At 42.4% G+C, this 26,673-nt stretch overlaps 1 protein-coding gene across 1 annotated transcript; it reads right to left on the bottom strand.

Annotated features, from left to right (window-relative positions):
• Nucleotides 1-471: 471 nt before the first annotated feature.
• YBX3 (Y-box binding protein 3) lies at nt 472-26,394 on the bottom strand. The gene is made up of 9 exons (XM_065742262.1): nt 26,089-26,394; nt 22,395-22,458; nt 20,902-20,935; nt 16,142-16,231; nt 15,740-15,862; nt 8,034-8,128; nt 1,963-2,134; nt 1,319-1,419; nt 472-988 (listed from the first exon to the last, which is right to left on the bottom strand). Exons 1-8 carry the CDS (start codon nt 26,309-26,311, stop codon nt 1,354-1,356), a joined length of 867 nt encoding a protein of 288 aa, XP_065598334.1. The 5' UTR covers nt 26,312-26,394; the 3' UTR covers nt 472-988; nt 1,319-1,353.
• Nucleotides 26,395-26,673: the final 279 nt, after the last annotated feature.

Genomic DNA, 26,673 nt, shown 5'->3' with positions numbered 1-26,673 from the left:
TCCAGGTAAGAAAACTAAGCTAATGAAGTGTACAGCCATTATTTGGATCTTTATTTCCTAGAATAAAGCAGTAGTCTTTTTGAGCAGAGAGTTACCTATGGGATTGGATTCTACTGCTTCAAAAACAAAAGCCTTGCAAACCAGAAGGGAAAGATATCCCACTAATGCATTCTAGATGCCACAAACTACTCCTGCAATATAGTAACAGAAAAAAAAAAAATCAACTCAGAAAAGCAGAGAATGCCATGTAGGTTATAGCTCTATTGTCTTAATTTCTTCGCAGAAGCTATTTTTGCTTCACAGTAGCCATAACCCACCCAGTCACATCCTTGCACATGAATTACCCAGCAGTGTTTTAGACAAGACACATCACTGCATATTAAAAGATGCAGCTCATTTTCACATGTAAATGTTGAAGCAGCAAGATTAAAGCCATTAATGATTTTAAAGGTAAGCAAACACTTCAGTTGGTTTTGGTAGTTGAAATCACTTTTATTTGTAAGGAACGTCACCCATGCTGCACAGTTTCAAATAGATCTTACCAAGGAAAGCGGAAGTTTCTCCTCCCCATGTCCTGAAGTGAACAGGACTGGCACAGAAAAAAAATACTCAACACACCTGGGAGGTCTAGCACCAGCATCCACTAAAGAAAAATGTTTGATTTCTATTTCAGTTCTTTCATTGGGTATTCTTCCCTTTTCTTAGTTTGTTACCAAAAGAAAAACTGAAAAAATTCAACACTAGTGAAACATTGAAATTCTAAACAAGAAAAAACCCACAGTTGCTCTTGAAACTGGGGAGGCTAGTCTTTCCAAATCTCACTCTTTATGCATCTGTCTTGCAGGCGTTCCCTGGATCTCAGCTGCTGGTATATTTTTTTCCTCCTGCTTTTAGTTCTGATGTTTTGAATCTTTGCTTTCATCACCTGTTGCTTATTTATTGCTTGCATGTTTCTTTGGTGTTATTTCTGAGTTATATTTTAAGACACCTGTTGAAAAAAGCCAAATTAAGAGCAGTTTAAAGTCTTGCTTTCCTAGTGATGAGAACATTCTATTCTTATTAGTGACAAGATAAGCATGATCAGCACATCTTATCTATAAATTGAGAGTACCACATCTTCCTAAAGCTCATCAATAGATGCTGTTACTGAAGTACATATAGACAAAGCAAACTTCACTTTGTGACGGATCTAGACAGAGGCAAAGTTCCTTGAGTCACCTATAAAAGGCTCTCAGAAGTTACTACAGGTATCTAACCAGAAATACAGGGAGTCCTAGAAATCCCATTTCACTCAAGATATACTAGCTATGCTACTTACCTGAGGGATAGTAGAGGTGCCTGCAGAACCTGATATTACTCGGCACCACTCTGCTCAGCCACTGGAGCAAGATTTTCAGCAGGTGTTTCAGTCACCTTTGTCTAAGACACAGAGACAAAATTTTTCATAGGTGAAGACTGAGCAAGCCCTTTCTCTGGCTAACAGCAGCTTTTTTCAGAAAGCTCTAACGTGGAGAAAATAACCCTGAATGGATAGGATAGAATAAGAAAGTCTTCTCTCTAGGGTAAGGTCTGATTACTAACAAATCTAGTCCATGCAGTTCAGGAAACTGATATGGAGCTTTCAAATCCATTTCCTGTCCTGGAGATGGATAGTTACAGGAAGATAATTTGAGCTGAAAAATAAAGTGTTTCTTTCTACTTCAGAAGTCTTTACTACAGTCTCACTCCACTTAAAAACCATCTAGAAGCAGTTCCTATCCCTCCGCTGGTTTCATTTAAGGTAAGCTGCTCAAACAAGCTCATAAGAAACAGGCAACTAAGCCAATTATCTTTGCCATCAACACTAGGCCTGCCATCAGTTTCTTCTAACATAATATACTTGTCAAATCTCCCTGCCCAAAACTCTTAAACACTCATCCCATCAAAATTCAGCCTCTGCCACGTGGCCAGGAGCATACTTACCTCTTTCCCATCCTGAGCTGGCGTATTGGGTGGACGAGGACGACGCCGGTAGTTGTACGGGCGCCTATACCCACGGCGAAGAGGCTGCTGACTCGCAGCACTGGCCTCATGCTGGTTCTCTTTGTTCTCAGCTTCTCCAGCTACCGGGGCGGGGCGTGGACGCAGGGGCCCTCTTGAAGAGGCAGGGAAGTACACGTAAGTACAAAAGTAGCCTGAGAAGGTTTAAACTACCTTCATTCCAGCCCAGCAAAAACCTCACTAGTCAAATATCTCTTAAATAGTTAAGACTACAAGCAAACAATTCCTTAGGCATTCTGCTGTCAATCTAGTTCTATTTCATTGGGATAGATGTGCAGCCTGGATGTCTCTCACTGCTGGAACTACATCAGCATGTTCTGTGAGGAAAAGGTAGTTAAGCTATCTGAACTGCTGGCTACGAGATCTAAAAAAAAACAAAACAAAACAAAAACAAAGCCAGCAGTGACCACTTAAGTCAACCTTACTATTTAGGCTTATACACCAGCTCAACCTTATTCATAACTGAATGCCACAGTTCCTGGGAATCCCTGTTACACTTGAGAAGGAATATCCAGGAATTGTTCATAAGTTACCAATAGAGTGTTGCTTCCCCTGACCACAAAGTATGCATCTCAAGGAGAGCTGAAGGTCACTTACACTGAAAATACAGTACTTTTGGGGGGTACTTCAGGAATATTGACTGCTTAATGTATTTTTTTCCACAACAGCATGAGAATACAATAGCATCAGAATACATCTACAAATCACTGCCTAGTACCTAGATCCCATTAGGTGGTTTAATTAATCCACAGTTACCCAGTACCAAAAGACAATTTAGATTTCCCAAGAAAAAAAAACAAAAGTACTTGTATCACTAGATTCACTGTATGCAAGTGCTAGCAATACCCATCTGTTAACCTAAGCAGAAACATAATTCACTCACATTGAAACACACACGTTAAGCTACCTCTTACAGGAGGCAGCCTGATGCTAATACGGACTTTCAGTAATAGTTTGTACACATCAGACTGGTACATAGTGTCAGTATTAGCCACAGATAATATTTGTGTTGCAGGAGTGTGGATGAAGATGACTCTGTTAAGTGCTAGAAAACCTCAGAGTGGAGAAGCTGTAGACTCAGCATGCTAAAGAGTGTTAAACTGAACTCCGCATGGAACATACAGTCACTACAATTAAGGACCACCTCATTACTCCTATGAAGTTCAGCTACTTGTTGCTTCTGCATTATTATTTTGCCCCTTCCTGTTAGAGTGAACACGTAACAAAGAACTAGAATTACACCCATTTCATAGTTAATCTAGCCAAACACCAAGCTAGAACCTGACCTAAGTAAGCTATATTAAAAGAAAAAAAGATCAGATGAGGAAGACCAAGTGAGGTATGTTGTATGGCAGACTAATACAATACTGCTCTTTAAGAGTAGTCTCCATAAGACATCGCATTTGTCACTCACCCTTCACAAGAAATCAAATTGTTTCCTCTTGACTGATGAATGAGCTTTACTATTTTTTTTAAACTTCCTGTAAAGTGGGCAACACCTCAAAATGTGTAATAGTCAGAAGCTAGGTATTTCATATGCTACTTTTAACACTGAATCACTCAATTATAAAATCACTCACTCAGCTTGAAGGGCCAAAACTGGAGTGGTCATGTCAGAATTACTAACAGAAAACTAAGAATAGAAAAATAAAAATCCTATACTAGCCAATTCAAGGATGACTAACACAGGTGACTAAGCAAGTTACACTGTACTTGTGTTCACGTAAAATCTAAATAATTTAGTTTAAAAAAAGTCCTCCTGGTTCTTCAGGGACCCCTTAACCCAGTTCCATGGATCCCTAGGGAAGAATAAGGATAAAGAAGCCTATTTCCCTTAAGAAATCTCCTAATGTTCAGTTGTTTTCCACTGGAGATTCCCCAAGCTAGATATATTTTGCCTACGTAGTAACATTGCAACAGTCTTCTCCTGTGGCTATGTGACCCAAGCTCATAAAAGCTTGCACCTTCCAAACATCCTGCAACAAAATATTCTAGCTATATGCTTTGATCATAAACTTTTGTTTTTCAACATGTCTCTCACTTCTTTTATCTCCTCATAGCTTATTCTTACATCCAGATAAAATGGAAATAATGAATTTATTTTTCTCATGCCACTCAATTCTGAAAGCCTGAGGGACAAAAGAACCACAGATCAGAGGGAGAACACATGGTGAATAGCACAAATGAGTCTCAGCCACACAAGGCAAAGAGTCAGTTTCTTTAAGTGCCTCAAATTAAATGTCTAACAAGCATGAAGCACAAAGAATTAACAAGAGGAGTTAGAGCTGTGCACATAAGGTTATCATGGCCCTGAAACAGAAGGATATGGGTTCTTTAGAAAGGACAAACAGGGAAGATGAGGAAGCACTCCTAAGTCAACTTCCAGCTGGAATGCATGGAGCCACCCAAGGGGATGAATTAGGAGCTGACTAAGAGTTTACGGATAAAGGTTAAAGGGAGGGCAACAACAGTTCACATTACAGCAGGGACTACTACCTAACCACGAAGACTGAGCAGATGAGGCCTGCTGTAGACAGAATGGAGCAGCCTCATGTTCAACAGCCCTCATCTTCATGGGGGGGATTTTGACTACCCTGATGGAAGGTAGTTGGAAGGACAACACAACAGTGCATAAGCAGTCCAGGTGGTTTGGGAATGCACTAATGATAGCTACCTTCAAAGCAACAGAGGAGCCAAGGAGGAAAGCTGCTACACTGGATTTTGTTTCTCACCAGGCCTTCCTTGCTGGTGAGAACATTAAGCTTGAGTACAGCACTGCAATAGGACTAGAGGGAACAGCCTGAAGTTGCACCAGAGGAGATTCAGGTTGGATGTTAGGAAATGTTTCTCCAACAGAGTAGTCAGGTGTTGGAATGGGCTGCCCACAAGGGTAGTGGAGTTAGCATCCTTGAAGGTTCAAGAAACATTCAGAAGTTGTACTAAGGGATGTGGTTTAGTGGGAAATATTGGTGACAGGTGGATGGTTGGACTGGATGATCTTGGAGATCTTCTCCAACCCTGGTGATTCTATGATTGGCTGCAGTGACCATAAAATGGTGGAGTTTGAGATGATTATGGCAACAAGGAGGACACAAAGCAAACTCACTACAATTCAGGAGAACAGATTTCAGGGACCTGCATGTCAGAGCATTAGGGAATAGAGCCCTAGGAAGAAGAGAGACCCAGAAAAGTCTGTTAATATTTAATAATCACCTCCTATAAGCTCAAGAGCAATGCAGCCAAAAAAAAAAAAGTCAGGCAAAAAACACAAGGAGGCCTCCATAGATAACAAGGAGCTCCTAGACAAACCTGAACCGAAAAGGAAGCATACAGAGACCAGAAGCAAAAATGGATAGCCAGCCTGGAAGAAACAGTCACTGTCTGCATGGTCAGATCAGATTAGGAAAGCTAAAGCCCTGAACGAACTGAATCTTATCAAGGACATCAAGAGCAACAATAAAGACTTAAGTATGTCAGTAATAAAAAGAAACTAGGGAAAAAAATGTGGGTCCTCTTAGCAAGAAAATAGGAGACCAGAATATGGAGACTGCTGAGGTACTCTCTAGCCACACTGCCCAACTGGATGAATTAAGAACCGCAGGAAGAGATCAAGTTTGATACCACTTAAGGAATCTGAAGCTGCACAAGTCTACAAGACCTGATGAAACACATCTAAGGGTTCTGAGGGAACGTTATCTGATAAAGTTACTATGAAACTATCCATTGTATTTCACAGTATGCAGTCCCTTCCAACCCAAACCAAAGATAATCTAGATCCAATCACCCCGTCAGAAGAAGGGCTTCCAATCAACCTGGCCTTGAACACCTACAGGGCATCCACAACTCCTCTCAGCAGCTTGTTACACTACCTCACCATACTCTGTGAAAGACTTCCCGTGGACATCTTATCTAAATCTCCCCTCCTTCAGTTTAAAGCCATTCCTCCTTGTCCTATCACTATCTACCTGTGTAAAACATCAGTTTCCTTCCTGTTTATAATCTCCCTTCAAACACTGGAAGGCTGCAATGAGGATTTCCCCAAGCCTTCTCTTCCTCACAGTGAAGGAGCCCAGCTCCCTCAGCCCATCTTCTCCAAATCAGAGACAACGGATCACTCAGTGGATAAGAAATCATATGGTCACAATCAAACTGTTGCAGTCAGCAACTGAATGTCAAGGTGAAGACTGGTGACAGCAGGCATTCCTCAGTGACCAGTATCAGGACTGGCATTATTCACAATTTCATCAGTGGCATAAATAATTGAGTGCACCCTCAGGATGCTGGCAGATGACACCAAGGAAAATGGAGTAGTAAATATTGGAGGGAAGGAATGCCTTCCAGAGGAACCCTAACAGATCTTTGGGGTGAGAACGTCATGAAGTTCAACAAGGCCACATACAAAGTCTCACAACTGGGTTGGGGTAATCCCAAATGTGAATACCAGCTGGATTGACAGCAGACCTGCCAAGGACTTGGAGGTGTTGGTGCATGAAGAAATGAACATAAGGTGGCAGTATGTTTATAGCCCAGAATGCCAACCACATCCTGAGCTAAATCAAAAGAAGTATGGCCATCAGGTCTAGGAAGGAGATTTTTCCACTGTACTCTTGCAAGACCCCACCTGGAGTACTGTGCTCCTCTCAGGGGCTCCTAGCATAAGGCCATGGATGTTCTGGAACAAGTCCAGTTGAGGGCCATGAATATTATCAGAAGCCTGAAGCACCTTTCCTGTGAAGAAAGGAAGCTGAAAGAGGAGGGGTTCTCTAGCCTGGAAAAGATAAAGCTCCAGGGAGATTTGCTATTAAACTTTCATTACCTAAAGGGTAGCTTTCAGGAAACCTGAAGAGAATCTTTTTACTAGGGCATGCAATGATAGGACAAGGAATAACAGTTTAAATGAAAGAGAGTAGATATAGATTAGATCTAAAAATTTTTTTGCTGCAAGGGAAGGTACTGGAACAAGTTGCCAAAAGAGGTTGTGGAACCCCCACCCTTGAAGGTGTTCAAGAACACCAGACAGGGCTTTGAGTATCCTGATCTAGTAGGACATGCCCCATCAGGAATGTTAGAACCAGATACCCTTCTAAGGCACCTTCCAACCCAAACTTCTCTATCATTAAGATCTTCCTTCCCACCCCTATACTTCCTCCCCTCCCACCCCGAGTCAAAGCCCTTGATCACTTGCAATTGCCAACTATTTATTTTCAGACCTTCAGTCACCAAGTCGTATTTTTTATCTTTTTGGGAGCACTCCAATCCCTAAAATCCCCCTTTACCCATAAGCCCAGAAAAAGCAACTCTGATAGCACTTTCCTTACCTCTTCTTTTAGATGACTTCAAGAAACCTAACATTTACAGTTTCACAAACAGCAATGCTTCCTAGCACAGCATACTACAAGGTAACTGAAATCCTACCTAGTATTTAATGATTTGTAGTGGACAGAACATGACTTCATTCTTCTCCTGAAAAATAGGCTCTTTTGTACATACAAGTGGCAAAAGTGCTTAGACCTACATTTGAGGGATACCCAGGACCAAGTTGGACATATACAAGCCACTAGTCTAGCACAAAGTTGCAATCTATTGACTACAATCTACAGGAAGCTTTACAAGGCATATTTTGCCCCTGCAGATGGTAGACCAACCAGTCTCACGTCAAATAGAATCCAGATTTGTTGTTCATCCAAAGTAGTATAAGAATTCAAGGTGGAACTTCTCACAGCTGAACAGCATACTGAAATGAGTTGACACAGGATACAAACAACTGTGCCCTTTCTTGACCTGTTCCCAGTTTTGAATGGCATACAATCAAATTAAACTTCTACAACTACTTCCTTATTCCTAATAATTACACCTTTCTCCTAGTAATTAAAATCTTCTCATTCTCTCTACCACTTACATGCACTTAAATGTCAGTAAATTCAGCTTGTTACTCGTAAAGCTTTTATAGACAAGACTTATTTGCAATGATGAGCAAAGAAAACAACACAAACCTGCGATAGCGGGGACGGTAGGTAGGATTCCTTTGGACTTGCTGATGAATTTGTCCTCCTTCTGTAACTCCATCCTTGATTTCTCCCTCAACACCCTACAACCAAAATAAAACAGACAAATATCAGGGACACAGATTAAGTATTATCTTATTCCACAGGCAGTATATTGACTGTATAGCCCAATGACTCAAATATCAGCTCAGACAACAGTAAGTCTGTACTTACTCTAAGTCTGTACAGAAACCCCAACATACTAAGCCAAAAGGCAGCAGATAAAGCTTTTATTGCAGCAAAGAAAAGAGCAGGGGCAGAACAAGAGCTTGCTGTGCTGCTCATGTTCATCAGTGATAGACAAAACCACCTGTTAGGGCCACCTCCCTGTCCCAAAGGTAGAGTAGAGAATCTGACAGCTCTCTCCAACACATACAAAAGTAGGTTTTAGGACAGGACACTGAATTGCAAAAAAGGTAAATATATTATGGAAAGGCAGCTGTTGACCCGGACACTTCTGAATTTGAAAGGCTAACTGGAAGTTACCATGCTAAGCACTGCTAGAGACTACTCTGATTTCATTAAACAAAATCCTCTTCCCAAAAAGAAAAAAAACACTCCAAGTTCAAAGACAAAAAAATACTGCATCACGTCAAATACTCAGCTCACATCCACTCAATATCAGCCTTTTAAGAGATTTTTGGTTTAGCTGAAAATGGATAAAGCTGAATTATAGCTGCTTTCCCCCCCCCCCCCTCAAAACAAGATCAGACACTACTGATGACTGGCGCACGAGGTCACTATGACTTGCAGTTTTAATTTTACTACTCTTTGCTCCAAAATAAAGGATTCAACAAGAGATCTGGAAAGAGAATGTCTTCTGCATCTAATTCAGCATGTAACAAAAGCTACTTATTCCTGAAGCCTTCTCTAGCCCACTTACTGTGGGCTTACTTGTGTGACAAGTCTCTTTTCAGTTCCACATAGGTAATTCAATCATCACAATACCTTGCTCTATTTTAATTTCAGGCAATTGTGAGGAAAGTGAATGCTTCATTAACAGTATATTTAAGATAATTTAAGATAAACTAATAAACATTTGGGAAGCCTAGATCACCACAGGTTTTAGCATTAAATCCTGGGGGAGGGGAGTAGGCAGGCAGAAAGAAGAAAGAAGATGCAGGATCTTCACCAACAAACCTAAACTATCTGCTCTTCTTACCTTTCAGAGGGTAGCATAGGTAGAGGTACCCTCCAAAAGCATAAATAATTCCAGGCATTCTTTGTAGCCAAGTATCCCCAGAGCACAGAGAAAACTCAAGTATTTTACATGCCATAGCTGTAGTTATCTATGCCATCTATCCTTCACAATGTTGTTTTCAGCTTAGTTACTGAGGTGAAAAGAAGATTAAAACTAGAATTCAATGAAAAAGCCATAATAGGTTAAAATGTGATATACTTATTTAAAACTAATGAAGAACCCTAAATAGCCAGAGGCTACTACACCCATTAAGTAGATAGCAATAATTTGACAGCAGACAAGAATTACATGAAAAAAAAACCATTTCTGAGCATTATAGTATTTATATCCACTTCATAATACCACTCTATCCTGTTTAAGATGCTTTGTTCTATGCAACACAGTTAAACCTGTGAGGGGTAGTCAATGTCTGCTTCACATGTGAAATGCATGTGTCAATAGCAGTTCTGCAGTCTTGGAATTTCCCTTCCATAAAGAATGTGGTTATTCAGCCTGGGAAAGCACAGACATGGAAGACTAAAGAAAACTGAACAACTGAAAGGAAAAGAAGCAAAACTCACAACAAGTGTATTATTATCTCCCTTGTACAGTGACTCTATGCAAGTTCCAGCATAATCACTGTTCCCCTTCTCCAGGATTTCTAAGCAAACAATTTAAACTGGCGTGCTGCAATGCCAGATATATGAAAACACAAAGGCCTAGAAGGCCTTGCCTAAGGGACAATATCAGATGTTAATAAAGCATCAGCCAACTCAACCGCAAGGATGAGTGCAAAGTCATGTTTTTATCAGCCAAAGCTCTTACAGCACCAGACAATTAGTACTACATTCACTGCTCTTTAAAAGGTAGTATTGAATTCCTATGTCTTTAATAGCACAGCCTAAATGCATTCCTCCCCAAAGAATAATGCACTGAAATCTCTGAAAAACCACTCTCTAGCTCCTGTATTGACAAAAACCTTGATAAAGCTTTTATTGAAAAACACAGACTGTTTCCCTGTTCATCTTGAGCCAAATGTTGATACGTCAGTATTTTAAGCAGGCTTGTTTTAAGTAGCTTGTTGAGAACATGAATTACTTAGCCCAGATGTATCAGCAATTTTCTGCATCCTCTAGAGTATCACAGAAATCCAAGTAACACAGTCACATAACTGACAATTACTTAGATCTGCTTGATGTAAGCACACTTCCTAAATAAAACTGTTACATGGCCAGAAGTCACTAAATAGTTTAACCAGAAAACAGAATTTGAGTTTTGAGATTGTTTTATTATACCGCCAGTAAATTATATTCATTTACTACAAAAATTTCATTTGTACTATTAAAAGCACCAAACCCCAGCACATACATGATCCTAATCACCTAACAATCTCCACTAAAACCTTTCAACTCCACATACATAATACACTAGGTCATCCTAAAAGACAGATTTAAGGAACTGATCGGCTTCAGTCATTTTTCTCTGAAGACTACTATAATAGTAAAGCATGCTGTACTATCCCATGAAGATAAGTTCTAACCATTCCCCAGAACAGAATGTCTTTAAGCATTAACTGTCACTGAAAGGATCTTTTCACCTTTCTCTTCAATTTTATTCATTTGTTCTTAAATTTCTACAGATCATTCTCCAGCTTCCATACAGTACTGTTTGTTTCCACTTTATGGAAAGAGCATCAGCCTTCAAAATATCTTCCAAAGAATTTTACTTTATCCATTGTATAGACTTCTGTTAGTAATGCACACAGTATTTAGATGAGGATACCATCAATTCAAGGTTATTTCATGATCCATTCCCTGTAATAGTACTCTGATTACAGCTCCATGTCATGTCTACACTATCACAGTTTATAAAATATTGCAGCCTCTTATCTTCAAAGGAGAAGCTAAAGAAGATTCTTATACAAAAAATTAATCCTGTTTTCTATAGAACTCTCCAAGCAGTTCAAATAAAGGTCCACTGAAGCTAATTAAAAGTCTCAGACTGCTGTCCCTAAAAAGATGGCATTAGAGTGGAGCTCTGATTTGTTCAGGCAACTAATCAACAAGCTGGTAAGAAAGCCCAGCAGAACTGGTCAGTCCTCACTAGCTGAGAATGCAAGAATGGCCCAATGCAAAACACACAAAGTTAGTCAGGCATAACTGCAGCCCAAGATGGCATTCTCAAAACTTGACTGATCTCATCTGAGAGAATGAGGTATCACTCAAGCAAATCTTATGCACACAGATTTATCTGATTAGACAGCATGTATTTAAGAGCACTCAAGGAACCAGCCAGTATCACTGTCTGGCCACTATCATCTTCAAAAAGTTACTGCAATCACAGAGTTTACCTGGTTACCTGTTAAAAGAAAGGTATATTAAGAGATGGTACTGTAAGATCTCCAGCATCTTTGACAGCAGAACAGAATCTACCCTAAAATTCATGGAGGACACCAAATCTAAAGGAACAATCAATACATTGGTGGACAGGCTGAACACTGAGGAAATTTCAACAAAGTGAAAAGAATACAAAAGAAACTTTATGAGCAGTGATAAAATTTTAAAGACCATAATTCTTCCAGAATATGTACTGCTGAGGAAGACTAGTATGCTTCCAGTTTTTCAATAAAAAATTAATTTCACATATAAAAGATCTCTTAAGATTTCCAGGCCCCAGGCACATAACTGTACCTTAAATGCAACAGACATTAACCAGTTTGAGGTCCAGAATATAAGCAAGACTAAGGAAACTAAGGAAAACAGCATGGTACCACAATTTTGCTCCCTCTCTTACTCCATATACCTTCAAGTACTGGGATCCAGGTGTGTTATACTGTCACATGCTAGTCAGAGTTTCACCTGTACGAGTCTCCATCAGATGCCCAAGAGAACACACCACAGTGCAAGAACCTTGAGACTGATTTCTTTCCCATGCCTGAGACAAGCCTCACACAATCATACTTCAGGCAAAAGGAGAACAGCTGCTTCACATATTCAACAACACAGAGGGCTGTCAAAGCCTTGATCTGTTTGTTCATTTAAAATCTGAAGCAGATCACAGATAATATAAATACCATCAACTAAAGCAGTCACTGGACAGTTGAATGAGATTTTACTTTCAGGCGAGCAATAAGAAAGAACTGATACCACAATATTGCTAGTCGAGTTTTCTCATTTTTAGTTTGTTAGCTCATCACAAAACTCTTAGCTCTCTGCTGCATGGAATCAAAGTGTAAGTTCCAACTGTCACCACAAAGACACACTCAGTAATAAAGAATCAGTTACCATCACCAACTTCTAGCACTCTCATTCAGAAAAAACACCTTTTATGTAATTCAAGTTCAGTGTGTCTAACAGCATTAGAAGAGACTTTGACAGACAAGCATCAACAGCTAGGCTATAAGGAAGGATACCTCCATAATGGCAACTCTGCAGAATAAGATGAAAAGAGAGCTTTGTTGCTTGGGTTAAGCAAGACTTCCATACTGAATCATCACACACTCCTGTAAATGACGATCAGACAACTGCTAGAAAAAAAGATACTGTCAAGCCTGCACTATGTTCAAGTCATGGGATTGTTCCAGGCACCAATGCAGCAAAAGCTTGAAATGGATAATTTTAACTGCCAGAACTACATCCACACACCACATATTTAGACCTCCACCTGCAAAATCCTGCAGGAAAGTTTTCCAAACCTACTGAAACATGTATTTTCTTCTTTAAACTGGCTATGCACTACATATGTCTGCACTGCTGCAGACAGTTCTATTAAGGGATGCTACATGGGAGTAGCAACCAGTTTGTCAAACTATTACTGTTCCATGCAAAAACAATGAGCTTTTAAACAGAAAAGTTTCTCCAATCAACCCTCACAAGTGCTTTACGTAATTACATAAAGGGCGTGATCAACTTGCTAGACCTGCTCTTCACTAACAGAGAAGTACGAGATGTGAAGGTTGGGGATTGTCTTGACCAGAGTGACCATGAAATGGTGGAGTTTGCTATTCTTGGTGACGTCAAGAGGGTGACTAGCAAAACTGCTACCTTGGACTTCTGGAGGGCAGACTTTGACCTGTTCAGGACACTTGTTGCAAGGGTCCCTTGGGACTCACTCCTGAGGTGTAAAGGGGTCCAGGAAGCCTGGACGCTCCTCAAGATGGAAATCTTAAAGGCACAGGAGAAGGCTGTCCCTGAGACCTGCAAGTCGAGCCAGAGGGGAAGAAAACCAGTGTGGATGAACTGGGAACTTCTGTTGAGACCCCGGGAGAAAAAGAGAGTCTATGTCCTCTGGAAGATGGGACAGGCTACTTGGGGAGACTACAGAGAACTTGCCAAGATTTGCAGGCAGAAAGTTAGAAATGCTAAATCCCAGCTCAAACTTAGACTGGCTACTGCTGTAAAGGAGAACAGGAAACCCTTTTACAAATACATTAACAGCAAGAGAAGAACTAAGGAGAACTTCTCTCCTTTACTTGATGAGGCAGGGAATGTAATCACGGAGGATAAGAAAAAGGCTGAGGTTCTCAATGCCTTCTTCACATCTGTCTTTAGATAAAGCAGTTATCTTCAGGGTACCTTTCGCCCTGACCTGGAAGTCTGGGACGAAGCACATAATGCACCCCCTGTGATACAAGCAGAGACGGTCAGAGACCTGCTCCTCGATCTGAACTGCCACAAGTCCATGGGGCCAGATGGGATCCACCCAAGGGTGCTGAGGGAGCTGGCAGAGGTGATTGCCAAGCCACTTTCTACCATCTATCAGCATTCCTGGTTATCTGGAGAGGTCCCACAAGATTGGAGGCTTGCCGATGTGACTCCCATCTACAAGAAAGGCCGTAAGGAAGACCCAGGGAACTACAGGCCTGTCAGCCTTACCTTGGTATCAGGGAAAGTTATGGAGCAGATGATCTTGAGGGAGATCACATGACACGTGCATGGCAACCAGGGGATCAGACCCAGCCAGCACGGGTTCACAAAGGGCAGGTCGTGCTTGTCCAACCTCATCTCCTTCTATGACTGGGTGACCAGACTGGTAGATGAGGGAAAGGCTGTTGATGTAGTCTACCTGGACTTCAGCAAGGCCTTTGACACAGTCTCCCACAGTATTCTCCTGGGGAAACCGGCAGCCTGTGGTGTGGACAGGTTCACTCTTCTCTGGGTGGAGAACTGGCTGGAGGGCCGTGCCCAGAGGGTAGTGGTTAATGGAGTTAAGTCCAGCTGGCATCCTGTTATGAGTGGTGTCCCCAAAGGGTTGGTATTGGAGCCCATCTTGTTTAATATCTTTATTGATGACCTAGACAAGGGCATTGAGTGTACCCTCAGTAATTTTGCATATGAAACCAATTTGGGAGGATGTGTCAAACTGCCTGAGAGTAGGGAGACCCTTCAGAGGGATCTGGATAGGCTGAATAGCTGGGCTGAGCTCAATGGGATGAGGTTCAATAAGACCAAGTGCCAGGTCTTGCACTTTGGCCACAATAACCCCATGCAATGCTATAGGCTTGGGGCAGAATGGCTTGAAGAATGTAGAGAGGAAAAGGACCTGGGCGTGTTGGTTGATGCTCGGCTTAACATGAGCCAGCAGTGGGCCCAGGTGGCCAAGAAGGCCAACAGCATCCTGGCCTGTATTAGAAATAGTGTAGCCAGCAGGAGCAGGGAGGTGATCATCCCCCTGTACTCAGCTCTGGTGTGGCCGCACCTCTAGTACTATGTTCAGTTTTGGGCCCCTCACTACAAGAAGGACATTGAGGCCCTGGAGCGTGTTCAGAGAAGGGCAACAAAACTGGTGAGGGGCCTGGAGCACAAGTCTTATGAGGAGCGGCTGAGGGAGCTGGGATTGTTTAGTCTGGAGAAGAGGAGGCTCAGAGGAGACCTTATCACACTCTACCACATCCTGACAGGGGGTTGTGGTGAGGAGGGGGTCGGCCTCTTCTCCCAGATAACTAATGACAGGACGAGAGGGATTGGCCACAAGTTGCACCGGGGAAGATTTAGATTAGACGTGAGGAAACATTTTTTCTCTGCAAGAGTGGTCAGGCACTGGAATGGCCTGCCTAGGGAGGTGGTTGAGGCACCATCCCTAGCGCTGTTCAAGAAGCATTTAGATGAGGTGCTAAGGGATTTGATTTAGTAGTTCAGTGGGTAGGGATGGTGATAGAAGGATGGTTGAACTAGATGACCTTGTAGGTCCTTTCCAACCTAATGTATCTATGAATCTATGAAACTGCCTAGGTATCTTATTTCTCAACAATTAGATACTCTAACACCCAAAAAGATGCTTAAGAGTTCTATAATGGGATAGAAAGAAAGAGCCAACAGGACACCCAATAACAGTGCTATCACTGACATCAGTGATGTGCTATAGGAAGACAGATTACTACTAAAAATCACTCACAACTTGAATCTGCAGCTCCCTCTCTTGAGAAAACTAGGATTACTGTGGCAGTAAAGTGACCATCATTGAAAAAGAAACTTACACTTCGAGGTGGTCCACGGCGTCTACCAAAATAGCCACGTCTATAGCGGCGTCGGTCTGCAGCATAGCGGCTGCCTTCTACTGGGACTCCATCTGGACCAGTGACATTAGCTGCTTCTGCACCCTGAAAGAACAAAAAAAGTCACAGGTATGCAAGAAAAGAACCAGGCATAGCAAGAAAAGGAAAGAAAATAAAATGAAGCATGTCTGCATAAAATCAGTTCCTAGATATATAGATTACTTCCTCACAAAAGCAGAACTGTTACTCATAATCCTGGTGTTATGCAGTGGTAATGAGTCACCCATCCCAGGGATGGACACAAAGAGACTAGATATTCATCTAAACTCATATTACTTCTCAGAAGAATATCAACCACTCTGTTGGATTACAACTCAATCTCACCTTCTCTCCCTCGACCACATCAAATTCTACAGTCTCTCCATCACCAACACTGCGCAGATACTTCCGTGGGTTGTTCTTCTTTATTGCAGTCTTTAAATAAATACACAGAAAGATACATTAGTTCACCTTACACCCTCAAAGCCCCATAGATGAAGAAGAATAGTTTTTCTGCTACAGTATCAAATCTACATGCCAGAATCTTTAAAATACACAGATCTCCCTCATTTCACAAGGTCTCATTAGTCAGAATTTACTTCAATACTCCTGAGCTTACAAAACTGCTGCTGCCTCAAGACTCCTTCTCTCATGCCTACTGTGTATCTGGGCCATTCTGCATGCATTTTCTATTTCCTGCATGCTCTGCCAAGGTAGCAACTGCAGCAATCATTAGGAGACATGCTGAACACTACAAAGTGCTTAAAAAAAGAACATTTTGTAGGAGGGGGACATCAACAAAAAGGTGTTTTGGCAATTCATGGTAACTGAAGAAGAATTACTTAAACTCTGAAATTACAGAAATAAGCATTTCACCTAAGCACTGCAAAGGAGACCCCAGAAAGTTAAGGGAGACTCTACTGAACACAGGGAAACAGTACTATAACATTATCTCAGACATCTCAAAAATGCAAAAACAAAAATGCTATAAACAACATTGTTTACACCCAGTTGTTATTACCCTCAATCCCTAAACTCACTTGGGCATCCACTGTTGATTGGATGAAAATCATTCTAGAGTGCTTTTCAGTTAGCAGCATGCTTCCAGGATTCCTAAAAGGCATTAAGCAAGGCGAGGCAAGGCTACTGTCAGCTCAGTAAGCAAGGGTTCACAAGCTTAGGAGACCCAAGAACACTTAAGAACACATACATTGAAGACACCAATATATACGGAGCCAGTATTTTGTTTTTTTACTGAAGTAGTTACTCTTCAATTAAAGACTAATTGACTTCAAGCTTCCTGATACAGGTGTCTTGCTAGCATAAAGGAGGTAGGTATAGATCTAATACTCAGAAGTACACGAATCCCACTTAAATGTGGTACAAGGCAGAAACAAAAGTCATTTGCAGTTTACAAAAAACAGGCCAAGTGAAAAATCAGCCAAGTTGTTGCCAGTACATGGCAACTATAGTTGTTCTATCAACAGTAGGAAATGTTTTAGGCTATTGAAGTACAAAATTAAAAATTCTAGTCAGTTTAACGTTCAGTTTGACCAGTTTAGGAAAGGTATTTCTATTTGTCACTGAAAAACCACCCCCCTTCCTCTAAGACTTGAGTGTCCTTACAGCCCTGCAGCTCCACACCTAGCCAGTTATTCTCTGTACTCCTCAGTGTTCCTGAATGGTTTAACAAAGAATGTGAGAGTGCAGACAGTATTGATACCAAAGCAAAAAACAACCCAAGAATTTTTCTGATACAGGGATAGAATGAACTGGTCAAATACATTCTTCTGGGAAACACAACAGGCAGACTCCCACTATCCAGCCGTGGCAACTTTGCTTTCTTACTACCTATTAGGTAACAACCCATTACTGAAATCACCTGGAAGTGCTAGCGTTTTCAATAAAAAGTATTACTAATAAAATTGTTATCTTACTGTAGATTAAGGGTTCAATTATTTCACTGCCACTTGTTTTAAAAGATTAGCACGAGCTCAGCAAACTTGTGCTTGGGGTGAAAAAGAGAAATACTAGATCTCATTTTAGCAAAAGGTACACTTAAGAAAAAAACTACTCAAACTTTCAAGAAAAATAATGGAAGATAAATTCAGCAGGACTCCACAACTACTATTACAGACTCATGGACAGAGACTTCAAAATTTAGGTTTGCAACTGAATAGAAGATAAACTCAGTCTGAGTAGTAGCATCTATTTTATGAAGGGAACCAGGCACAACTTCAAGTACATCTTAGAATTCAGAGCAGAAACTGTATGGCTTTACTACTGCTACATCAGCAGTAGGTAAACACTAAAGAAATAAGATGCTAAGAGGCCTGAACTTTAAGCTTGGTGAACAGACTTTTACTCTGTATATCCAGAGAGGAGACGATACTGTTCTCCCGGCTGCTGTTCACCATCATCCTGCAAGATTCAGGGCCTTTGAGTCAAGGGATGTGTTCTATGTTAACACAGATAGCACAGAACAAACTAAGAGCTTTTCCAAACAGACATTGATGAACAGAAGGCTATGACTTCATAGTTAGTTCAGTACTCTGTTTGGAAAAGTTCTTTCCACAAACACAGTACTGCAACATCACATGCACATCCAGCACTGTCACAGTGAAAGCCATGATCAGCCACATCTGTATTTGGCTGCACTATAACGTAAGAGGAATACAGATCAGTTCAGACAGAAAGAAAGCCATTCATCTCACCCACTGCACCAGATTCCTCTTCGCTGCTTCTTGATCCCAACTATTTCTCATTAACTTTAACTTCTCTGGCTATGCATACTTTTAACAGGGTTAAACTGCAAGACACCCCAACATACTCCACTTAGACAGAACCTCACATGAGCCAAGTACACAAAGATGCAAGCAAGACAAAGCCAAGCAAGACTCTCCCTTCCCCATACTACTGTTTGGGTCCTCTGCAAGACGAAGGGTTAATACAAAGCAAGCCATGCATGTCCTAAAGCGAAAAGCATTTTAATCTGTGCTCAGTTTATAGATAGCATCCAATAGCCATACACTGAGAATTAACCCCCTATCCTGATCATGAGACCAGGCTGTTTCCTCCTGTGAATGTGTACACATGGGCAGTGGAGGGGGGTGGTCTCTGCTCAACTAGGTCAACCTTATTCTTAAAGGATTAGCCATGTAATCCAGCCCATTCCAGGCTGGGTGCAGGGGAAGTGGAGGAGGAGCTGCACATGCACTAACCACCAAAGACAGGCAGCTCCCAGCAGGATGTTTGCAGAGGACTCATCCGCCTTCCTCAGCAGACCTGGCTCCCCACCCAGGAGGGGCACTCCAGCACTGGGGAGTGGACACAAGGCCCCAGGAACAAGAATCTCCTCCCAATAGGGGAATGAAGACAGACCACCCCTTTATACCCTCACTTCCTGATGTTGCGTAGAACAGTTCAAGACTGAAAAGCTTCAAAACACCTGAGCTTCAAAACACCTGACTGCAGCTGAGGCAAGCTACATCTGCAAGAACCTACTCTGACACACAGTGCCCACAAACAAGCTATACCCAATGTGAGCTTGCATGCTATGTGGTATAACTGAGGCATCAAGTCAGTTTTGCTTTAGTATTCATGTCTAGAGTATGTCAGCATCTGTGGCAAAAAAGTCACGGCTCCACCCACAGTTCACATGCAGCTAAATAATAATCTCCTCAGATAAAACAGCACAGACAGCAGTTTGCTGCTAGCCTTCACTGTTTTGACACTTTTACAGGCAGTCTTCCCAAAGAAGATGATGCTCTATGTTAATTTTTGTCATCAGAAAGACATCTAGGTATCTTCACACAGACCTCTGGACACCTTGTTTTCAAGGCAGTTTTACAATGCTGCCTATGCAAAATGAGTTTTAGTACAAGAATTTGTCTCATCTTTTTTTTAGATACACTCCCACTGAGCGGTCCATACAGTATCTGAATTGGCCCACACAGAACACATGGTCATTAAAGGAGAGTAACTATTAGAGATTGTTTATGAATTAAGATCTCTTGAGAAATTCATATATACATTGAGAACTCTCACTACTAGTCTGCTAACTGAACTAGGAATGCACACTGAGAACATGGACTGACACCACCTTCACTTGCTCCAGGCACTTGTCTTATTCAGTATCATCCACTCTAGAGATAACAGGTCTAAACCCCTTGACTCAGAGAAACAGTTATGATGTTTGGTTTGTGGCTTCATCACAAACTTGGCATTCAGCAGCCATTTTAACTGCATATGCCATCTTCCCCCAGTGACCAACTCTGAAGGTAAGTTTGCCAGCTATATTTCATGGAGGTACTGTCACTTTCATGCCACAGAGAAATCTCATGCTTTTGGCAATCACACAGCTAGCAGATCTTTCATACGAGACACACTCCAAGTGCAGTATTTCGTTAGCATAGCTTTGGATGATGCAAAAGCAGATCTAAACCAGCCAATCAGATAACATCTGAATGCAGGCAGCATCCTCTTCCCACAAGTTGCCTCGGATCTGAAACTTGTGATACAAACTTAGAACAGTCTACTGACAGTTCATGGAAGGTTAGCCAATGGCAGGCTGACTGGCAGTCTCTCCCTCCTTGGGCACACTCAGCACACAGCCTTCCTCCCCTTCTTCAAGAACAGCTGCCTCATGCAGCAACAGCTGATGGCAACCCATCCTGGTCAAGAGCCAGGTCAGATCACATTCTCTCCAATACCACGGAGGGCAGACAGAACAGACCCACAAGTTAAGATGGCGGGTAGAAAGAAGACAAGAGGAACACGACAAAGTAGAGGAAAAAGGGGGGAAAGAACAGGTAAACAGAGGAGTCATCTCCTCTGGGTGCAGGTGGGGCTTTAATATTCAAATTAAGGCAGATACAAGACAGCATGAAGTAGTACCTACTCCTTCAAATATAATTTTGAGAGAGGAAGAAAATATACTCTTGTATTCCCTCCCAAATGCCAGTTTGAAATATTTGAAGTAAATATTTTAAGAAGCACCCAAAGTAAGCTGACCCCAGTTATCCAGCTGTTCTAGAAGTTAAACTAGTAACCTACTTTAGGCCAAGGACAATGCTCATCACTAGCTACAAATACCACACACTTACCTGATGAACAAACACATCTTCTTTGGTATCATTTCTGTGAAAAGAAAGCAACAAGTAATAAGAGTTTAGGCTAACAGACTTAAATAGAGATCTATGACTTCGCAAATAAGGCCTCCCTCTCCCCAGCCCATCACCTAGATTCCGCACATTCTGTGTAAGCATATGCTATTGAGACTCTGGTCAGATTTTTCCAGGATCTCATCTTTAATAGCAATAGGGACTTCCTATTCTTCAGAAAAGTGGTGGGGTTGCGAGGGAAGTGCCCTGTAATTGTGTTTTGTTTCAATACAAAACAAGTAATGACTGGACTACTTACCTTACACTGTTCCACTACCCCACCTCCTAGAACTTCCACAGTGCCTGCAATCTGATCTGTTATCCCAGAGGTCAGACAAGACTACCAACAGAACTGGCCACAGCTGTTAACAGCTCTCCTTTCAGTGAAGCTTAAAGTAACACCGCACACGGTGCTAAGAGCATCCACTGGAGGGGGAACCAGAAAACAACTCATATGTACATTATACCAGCCAGTTCAGGGTCCTACATGTAAAACATGAAGACATGCAAGGACACAGAACTGACACAATAGGAACAACCTAGTTTCTACAGTCTAGCCTGTTCACTCAGTTCTCCACAGAAAGAGCAGGAATGTCCTTTATAAAGGCTTCATTAAGATAACATCATTCTAACATGCTTGAAATGACTTAAAGTTTGTGAGACAGTTATTGTACTGTATTCAGCTGAGGGCCCTCACTTCAAAGTGCTCTGAAAGACTCTGACAGTATTTCTCAATTCAAGCTTTTCTTCTACCTTATATAGCACCAAATAATAGTTGCCAAATACATGGCTATAGGCTATAGTAAAGCTAGCTTTAGATCCACAAAATAGGACTCTCCTATCCCATTCTAGTGTTCAACTTTCCCAAATCTACCTGCAGTAAGTATGGGTCTCATGCACTTTAAGTAGAAGGTGTGACAAACACCCCTTACAGCTAGCCAGAACTGGTAAACACAGATGTTCATTTATGTTTAATGAAGAAAGAAAAAACAAAAGTCCTGCAAACCTAGGCATAAAATATTCTCAGTTCCATTATACTGAGAAATATACCAGATGTACTTCAAGTAGTTATTTTGACTAGCAAACTAACACTAGATTTTTAGCTGTAAGTATTCTACCTCATCCCAGTCTTCCTCACATCTTAAAAAGTCACAGTCATGAAAGATAATACAGCTCATTAGAAGTGTAGCATGAGTAAACATGAGAAGCAGTTAATAGACCAAATCTGTACTGAATTTAACACTATATTTTCATCCTACATGTGCCACTGGGCAGAGTCACCTCAAAGGAAATCTAAGTTTACTGAATGACTGGTCACTAAGTAGACAAGCTTGCAGTCAGCTCCTTGAGTCACTGTAGGAACTACTAACACAAGGTATATTATCCATACCATGAGTCCTTGTATGGTATATGCATTACTATCAATTTAAACATACCTGTTGATAAAGCCATATCCATTTCTGACATTGAACCACTTGACCGTGCCAAGAACTTTTGTTGCTGAAAAAAAAAAAAAATAGTTCTATAACATAAGCATCACAAAATACTTTTATACCCGCATGTGATGTCTCAAGTCAGACCTACTCTCCTTACTTATGGAGAAAGGTAATCCTTCACTCCCATTTCAGTTTATAATAATGCAGTAGCAGGAAATATTGCTTTAATTTGCTGCATAGTAGCTTCCACCATCCAGAATCAAGTCCACCCCTATTTTCAGAATTGCCCATTCACTTTCCTCCTTTATTTTATTCTTATCCTAGAAAGAAGAAATTAGGCTGTAAAGCCCTGGTGACTACCAGTCACCAGCTCTCTTTAGCTTGGTAGCTATATGTCTCACATCTAGCAGAAAAAAAGACTTTTAGAAGTGCTCTTTCACTCAGATATCCCTCATTTTTTTTTTTCCTTCCTTGGAAACCTGAACTGGCTAAAGAAACAGTATAGCAAACATCATCCAACAATCTCACATGAGAAGGGCAACACATGTTTATTTTTATGGATGAGCTCTATCTTGCATTGTAAACCTCACTCTAAACAAGAGCCCAAGATTTGCTTTCTGTCTATATTCCTTATTCCATAAAGTATCAGCTATAAACTGACCAACTATATGCCCTGAAGCTTCTAGAAAGAAGACAACTTCTTGTCTCAGTAGCAGACTTGCATATTACATAGAAATCATACTGTAGCGTCTTAAAGGATCTGGTGGAACTTGTTCCACCTGCATGTAGGTAACATGTGGGAGGGACTCAGTTGTGATGGAGGTACTTCAACCTCTCCTTTCAGCAACTGGGCAAGGACTACAAGCTCTCCACATTTCAAACCTGTAGGAAAAAGATAATATTTGGCTCTATAAATATTATTTACTACACAACATTGCCACACAGTTGCACTATGTAACATACTGTGTGTCAAACAGTCACACTGTAATTCGAATAACAGACACCTGCCTGTAAAGCATCTAGTCAGACAAATGCCTACTTTCTAAAAAAAAAAATGTATATTTTTTCCTGGAAAAAAAAACAATTAAAGGAAAACAGTCATCTAGGGACTATCGTCAGTTCAGAAGCTCAAGTCATCCTGCTTGAGGCAAAAAGAAAACACCCTGGAAACAATTACCTTCATCTGTATTCTTCCCTAAACTTTCACAGGGCAATGGCAGAGCTAAACAGACCTCTGGTCCCACAGTCTTGCCACTGATATACCTTCCTGACAGACAAAGAGTGACCTCCTTTCTCCAGATACACAACTACAACAGTAATGTTCCCTGGTAGCAGTACACTGTTGTTGAGGTCTAGTGGAACTAATAACAGACTGCTATCTCATCATACTTATGGGAAGACTTTGGCAAACATTCATATTTCAGGAGCAAATGTTTATATTCAGACAAAGCAAAATCATGGAAGACTGAGATGGTTAACAGAGGAAAAAAAGCTGTATTATAGCATCCATTCTCAGCTTTCTCCTTGTTTTCAAGAGGAAAGTCCCCATATTTTGCTACCCAGCATCAACTGAGTAGCAATAGCTATCACTCTTACAGTTGTGCTTTTAGGTTTAGTTTCACTGGGTCATATCTAGGTCCAGATACTTACTGATATAGTATGAAGGTTCAGAATACAGTAAGAGCTCACTGCACCAAGCAAGACAATAAGGGAAAACGGGGGAGAAGACGAGCACAGAAACAGGTGGCAGTAGTACTTGAGGGTTTTAGTCTGCTTTAATAAACAAGGCTAATACCACTGATTACCTTATCATTCTTTTCTTCTTTCTCAAAATAGCCATGAATACATTGGCCTACTTCAATCAGATCAGGAAGAGGGTGAGAAGCCTGACAATCTCATGAAAACCCTCAGAGAAGCGAGAAAACTGGTAGTCAAAACTCACAGTAAATGGCCAGCTGGCTGCTGATAAATGGAAGCCCACACACAGCTTCAGAGCTATGGAGAACAACATTCCTCCTTTTTCACAAGCTGTCATAGACTGTAGGAAGCCTCCGGTACATTCCTAATGGAATATTAGGGAAGTAATATTCCCCATCTGCATTAGTGTAACAACCTCCCCTTAAGCATCACCAAAAGGGTAAGAACATCAGACATTAGTATTACACTCAGTCTCCATGTGACCACAGCACAGCTGTTGTTAAGCCCGGGCTATCATCATGGAAAGACCAGGCAGGTAGACAAGGCCAGAAGAAACCATAACCAGTCATACTGACAATTCAAGAAGGTAGTTAATGTGATGAGTCCTATCTCACTGGCAAGTGAAAGCTCAAAAACTTCCTACGAGACAGTGCACACATCAGGGGAATTATCGGCCACTCGTATCCACACCTAAATAGCCTTGTTTTCCTTAATACAGCAGTGAAAAAGCCCATAAAAGTTAACTTACCCTTACACCTAGAAGTCAGGCACTCAGATACGCTGGGCAAGACTCAAGCCTTGCTTCTAGTGTGATCTTTTTAAGAAGACACTTAGGTGCACTGTACTATAAAACCTATTACAAGACCACTAAGTACTTTTGAGCCTGTTTTTAACTACATCACTTCTTCACGTCTGAGAAAAAAGCATGCCTAACATTAAAGCCAGTTCCCAGAAGCATGTGGGTTATTTTTCCTACTAGATCAGAAACAGCACTCTCTCTTTGCCCCCTCCAGGCAATGAGGGAGGGGGAAGCAGGGTGAGCAGGGTAAGCCTGACCTGCATAAAAACATTACCAAGAACACACTGCACATTTATTTTGCTAGGCTTCTTTCCACCTTAGTTCCAATGAGGACTTCACCCACTCCTGCATTTGTTGCCCTAGGATTCCAATCCCTCTGAAGAGAAGATGCTGCATTTCTTCATTTAAGCTCAGGGCTCTGCATTAGTAGCCAGCCTTAATTTTTTCTTACTAACCTCTTAAAGTTACATAGTCATAAATATGGTAAGTAAGATAGGTTATGAACAGTAGCCTGCTTCCACTAGAATAACCTCACAGCAGACTTAAGTCCAGACCGTTTCAACAGGTTGGTTCTGTTCAGTTGACAGTTTAAAAACAAACACACTAGGCACATACTGGGCTTGAGTACTGAGATAACAATTCGGTACTTCACATTTGTTGTCAAAGTAGTAGTTAAACTGATCCTACAGACACTACTGGAGCAGTTGCTGTCCCCAAAGGAGTAGGGGAGCTCTGCCAAGACTGAAGCTCACAGTCACCCACGCGCTCTGCCAGCAGCCGATTCCAGCACGACACTCGCAGCCCCACAGCCGGGACGCGCATCCAGCACAACCGCGCACCGTCCCCACGGCGCGGAGCGGGCACGCAGCAGGTGCCGGCAAGTCCGCTCCGCTGCCAGCGGCTCGCCAACATGGCTGCACTCGCTTTCCTCGCTGCCCACGCAGCCCCCACCCGACGCTCCATGACACGGGGGCCCCGTAGGATCGCAGCGGGAGCCACCGCCCAACTTCGCTCCGAGTTGCGTGCCAGCTCCACCGGCGCGCGGCTTGACTCACAACAACGGGTAACGGGGGGGAGGAGTGGGGCGGTTGCAAGCGCGCAACGGCTCCGCCCGGCCCAGAACACAGCGTGCCCTCGCCGCCGACCCTCCTCCCGGGGCGAACGCGGAGCCGCCACGCGATGCCCCCCAGCACCCACCGAGCACTTTCTTCTCCGTCTCCCCTGCGGCGGCGGCGGCAGCGGCCACAGAGCCGGGCGCGGCAGATGCCGCCTCGCCACCCGATGCTCCCGGCGCGGCGCCGCTGACGGGGCTCTTGGGCTTGACGTCCGGAGGGTCGGCGGCGGCGGGAGGCGGCGGCGCGGGAGCGGCTGCGGCGGGCGCCGTGCTGCTAGCGGTGCTGGTCTCCGCCGCCTCGCTCATAGTGGTTGGCAGCAGGACGGGTGCGCGGCGCTGATCAACTGTCCCTTGGGCCCGCGCTGGGTCTTACTGCCCCTAAAATGGCCCCGCCGAAGTTTTAACGCAGTCAGCGGGGGCCGGCGCCGGGAGTTGCGCCGCCTCATTAGCATTTAAAGGGGCCGCACCATGGTGGCGGCGACCGAGTGAGTAGCGGAGAGCGTGGGGATCGGCACCAGTGAGGTCAGGGGCGCGCACGGGCGAGTGTGCCTGTACAGTATACAGGCGTGTGTGTGTGTGTGTGTGTGTGTGTGTGTGTGTGTGTGTGTGTGTGTGTGTGTGTGTGTGTGTGTGTGTGTGTTTGTGTGTTTGTGTGTTTGTGTGTTTGT

Source organism: Cyrtonyx montezumae, unplaced genomic scaffold (assembly GCF_038088225.1).
Source record: "Cyrtonyx montezumae isolate F1298 unplaced genomic scaffold, pur_monq_1.0 scaffold_3, whole genome shotgun sequence".
Lineage (NCBI taxonomy): Eukaryota > Metazoa > Chordata > Aves > Galliformes > Odontophoridae > Cyrtonyx > Cyrtonyx montezumae.
The sequence above is the reverse complement of the archived record's forward strand: the minus strand, read 5'-3'. Positions and strand labels throughout refer to the sequence as shown.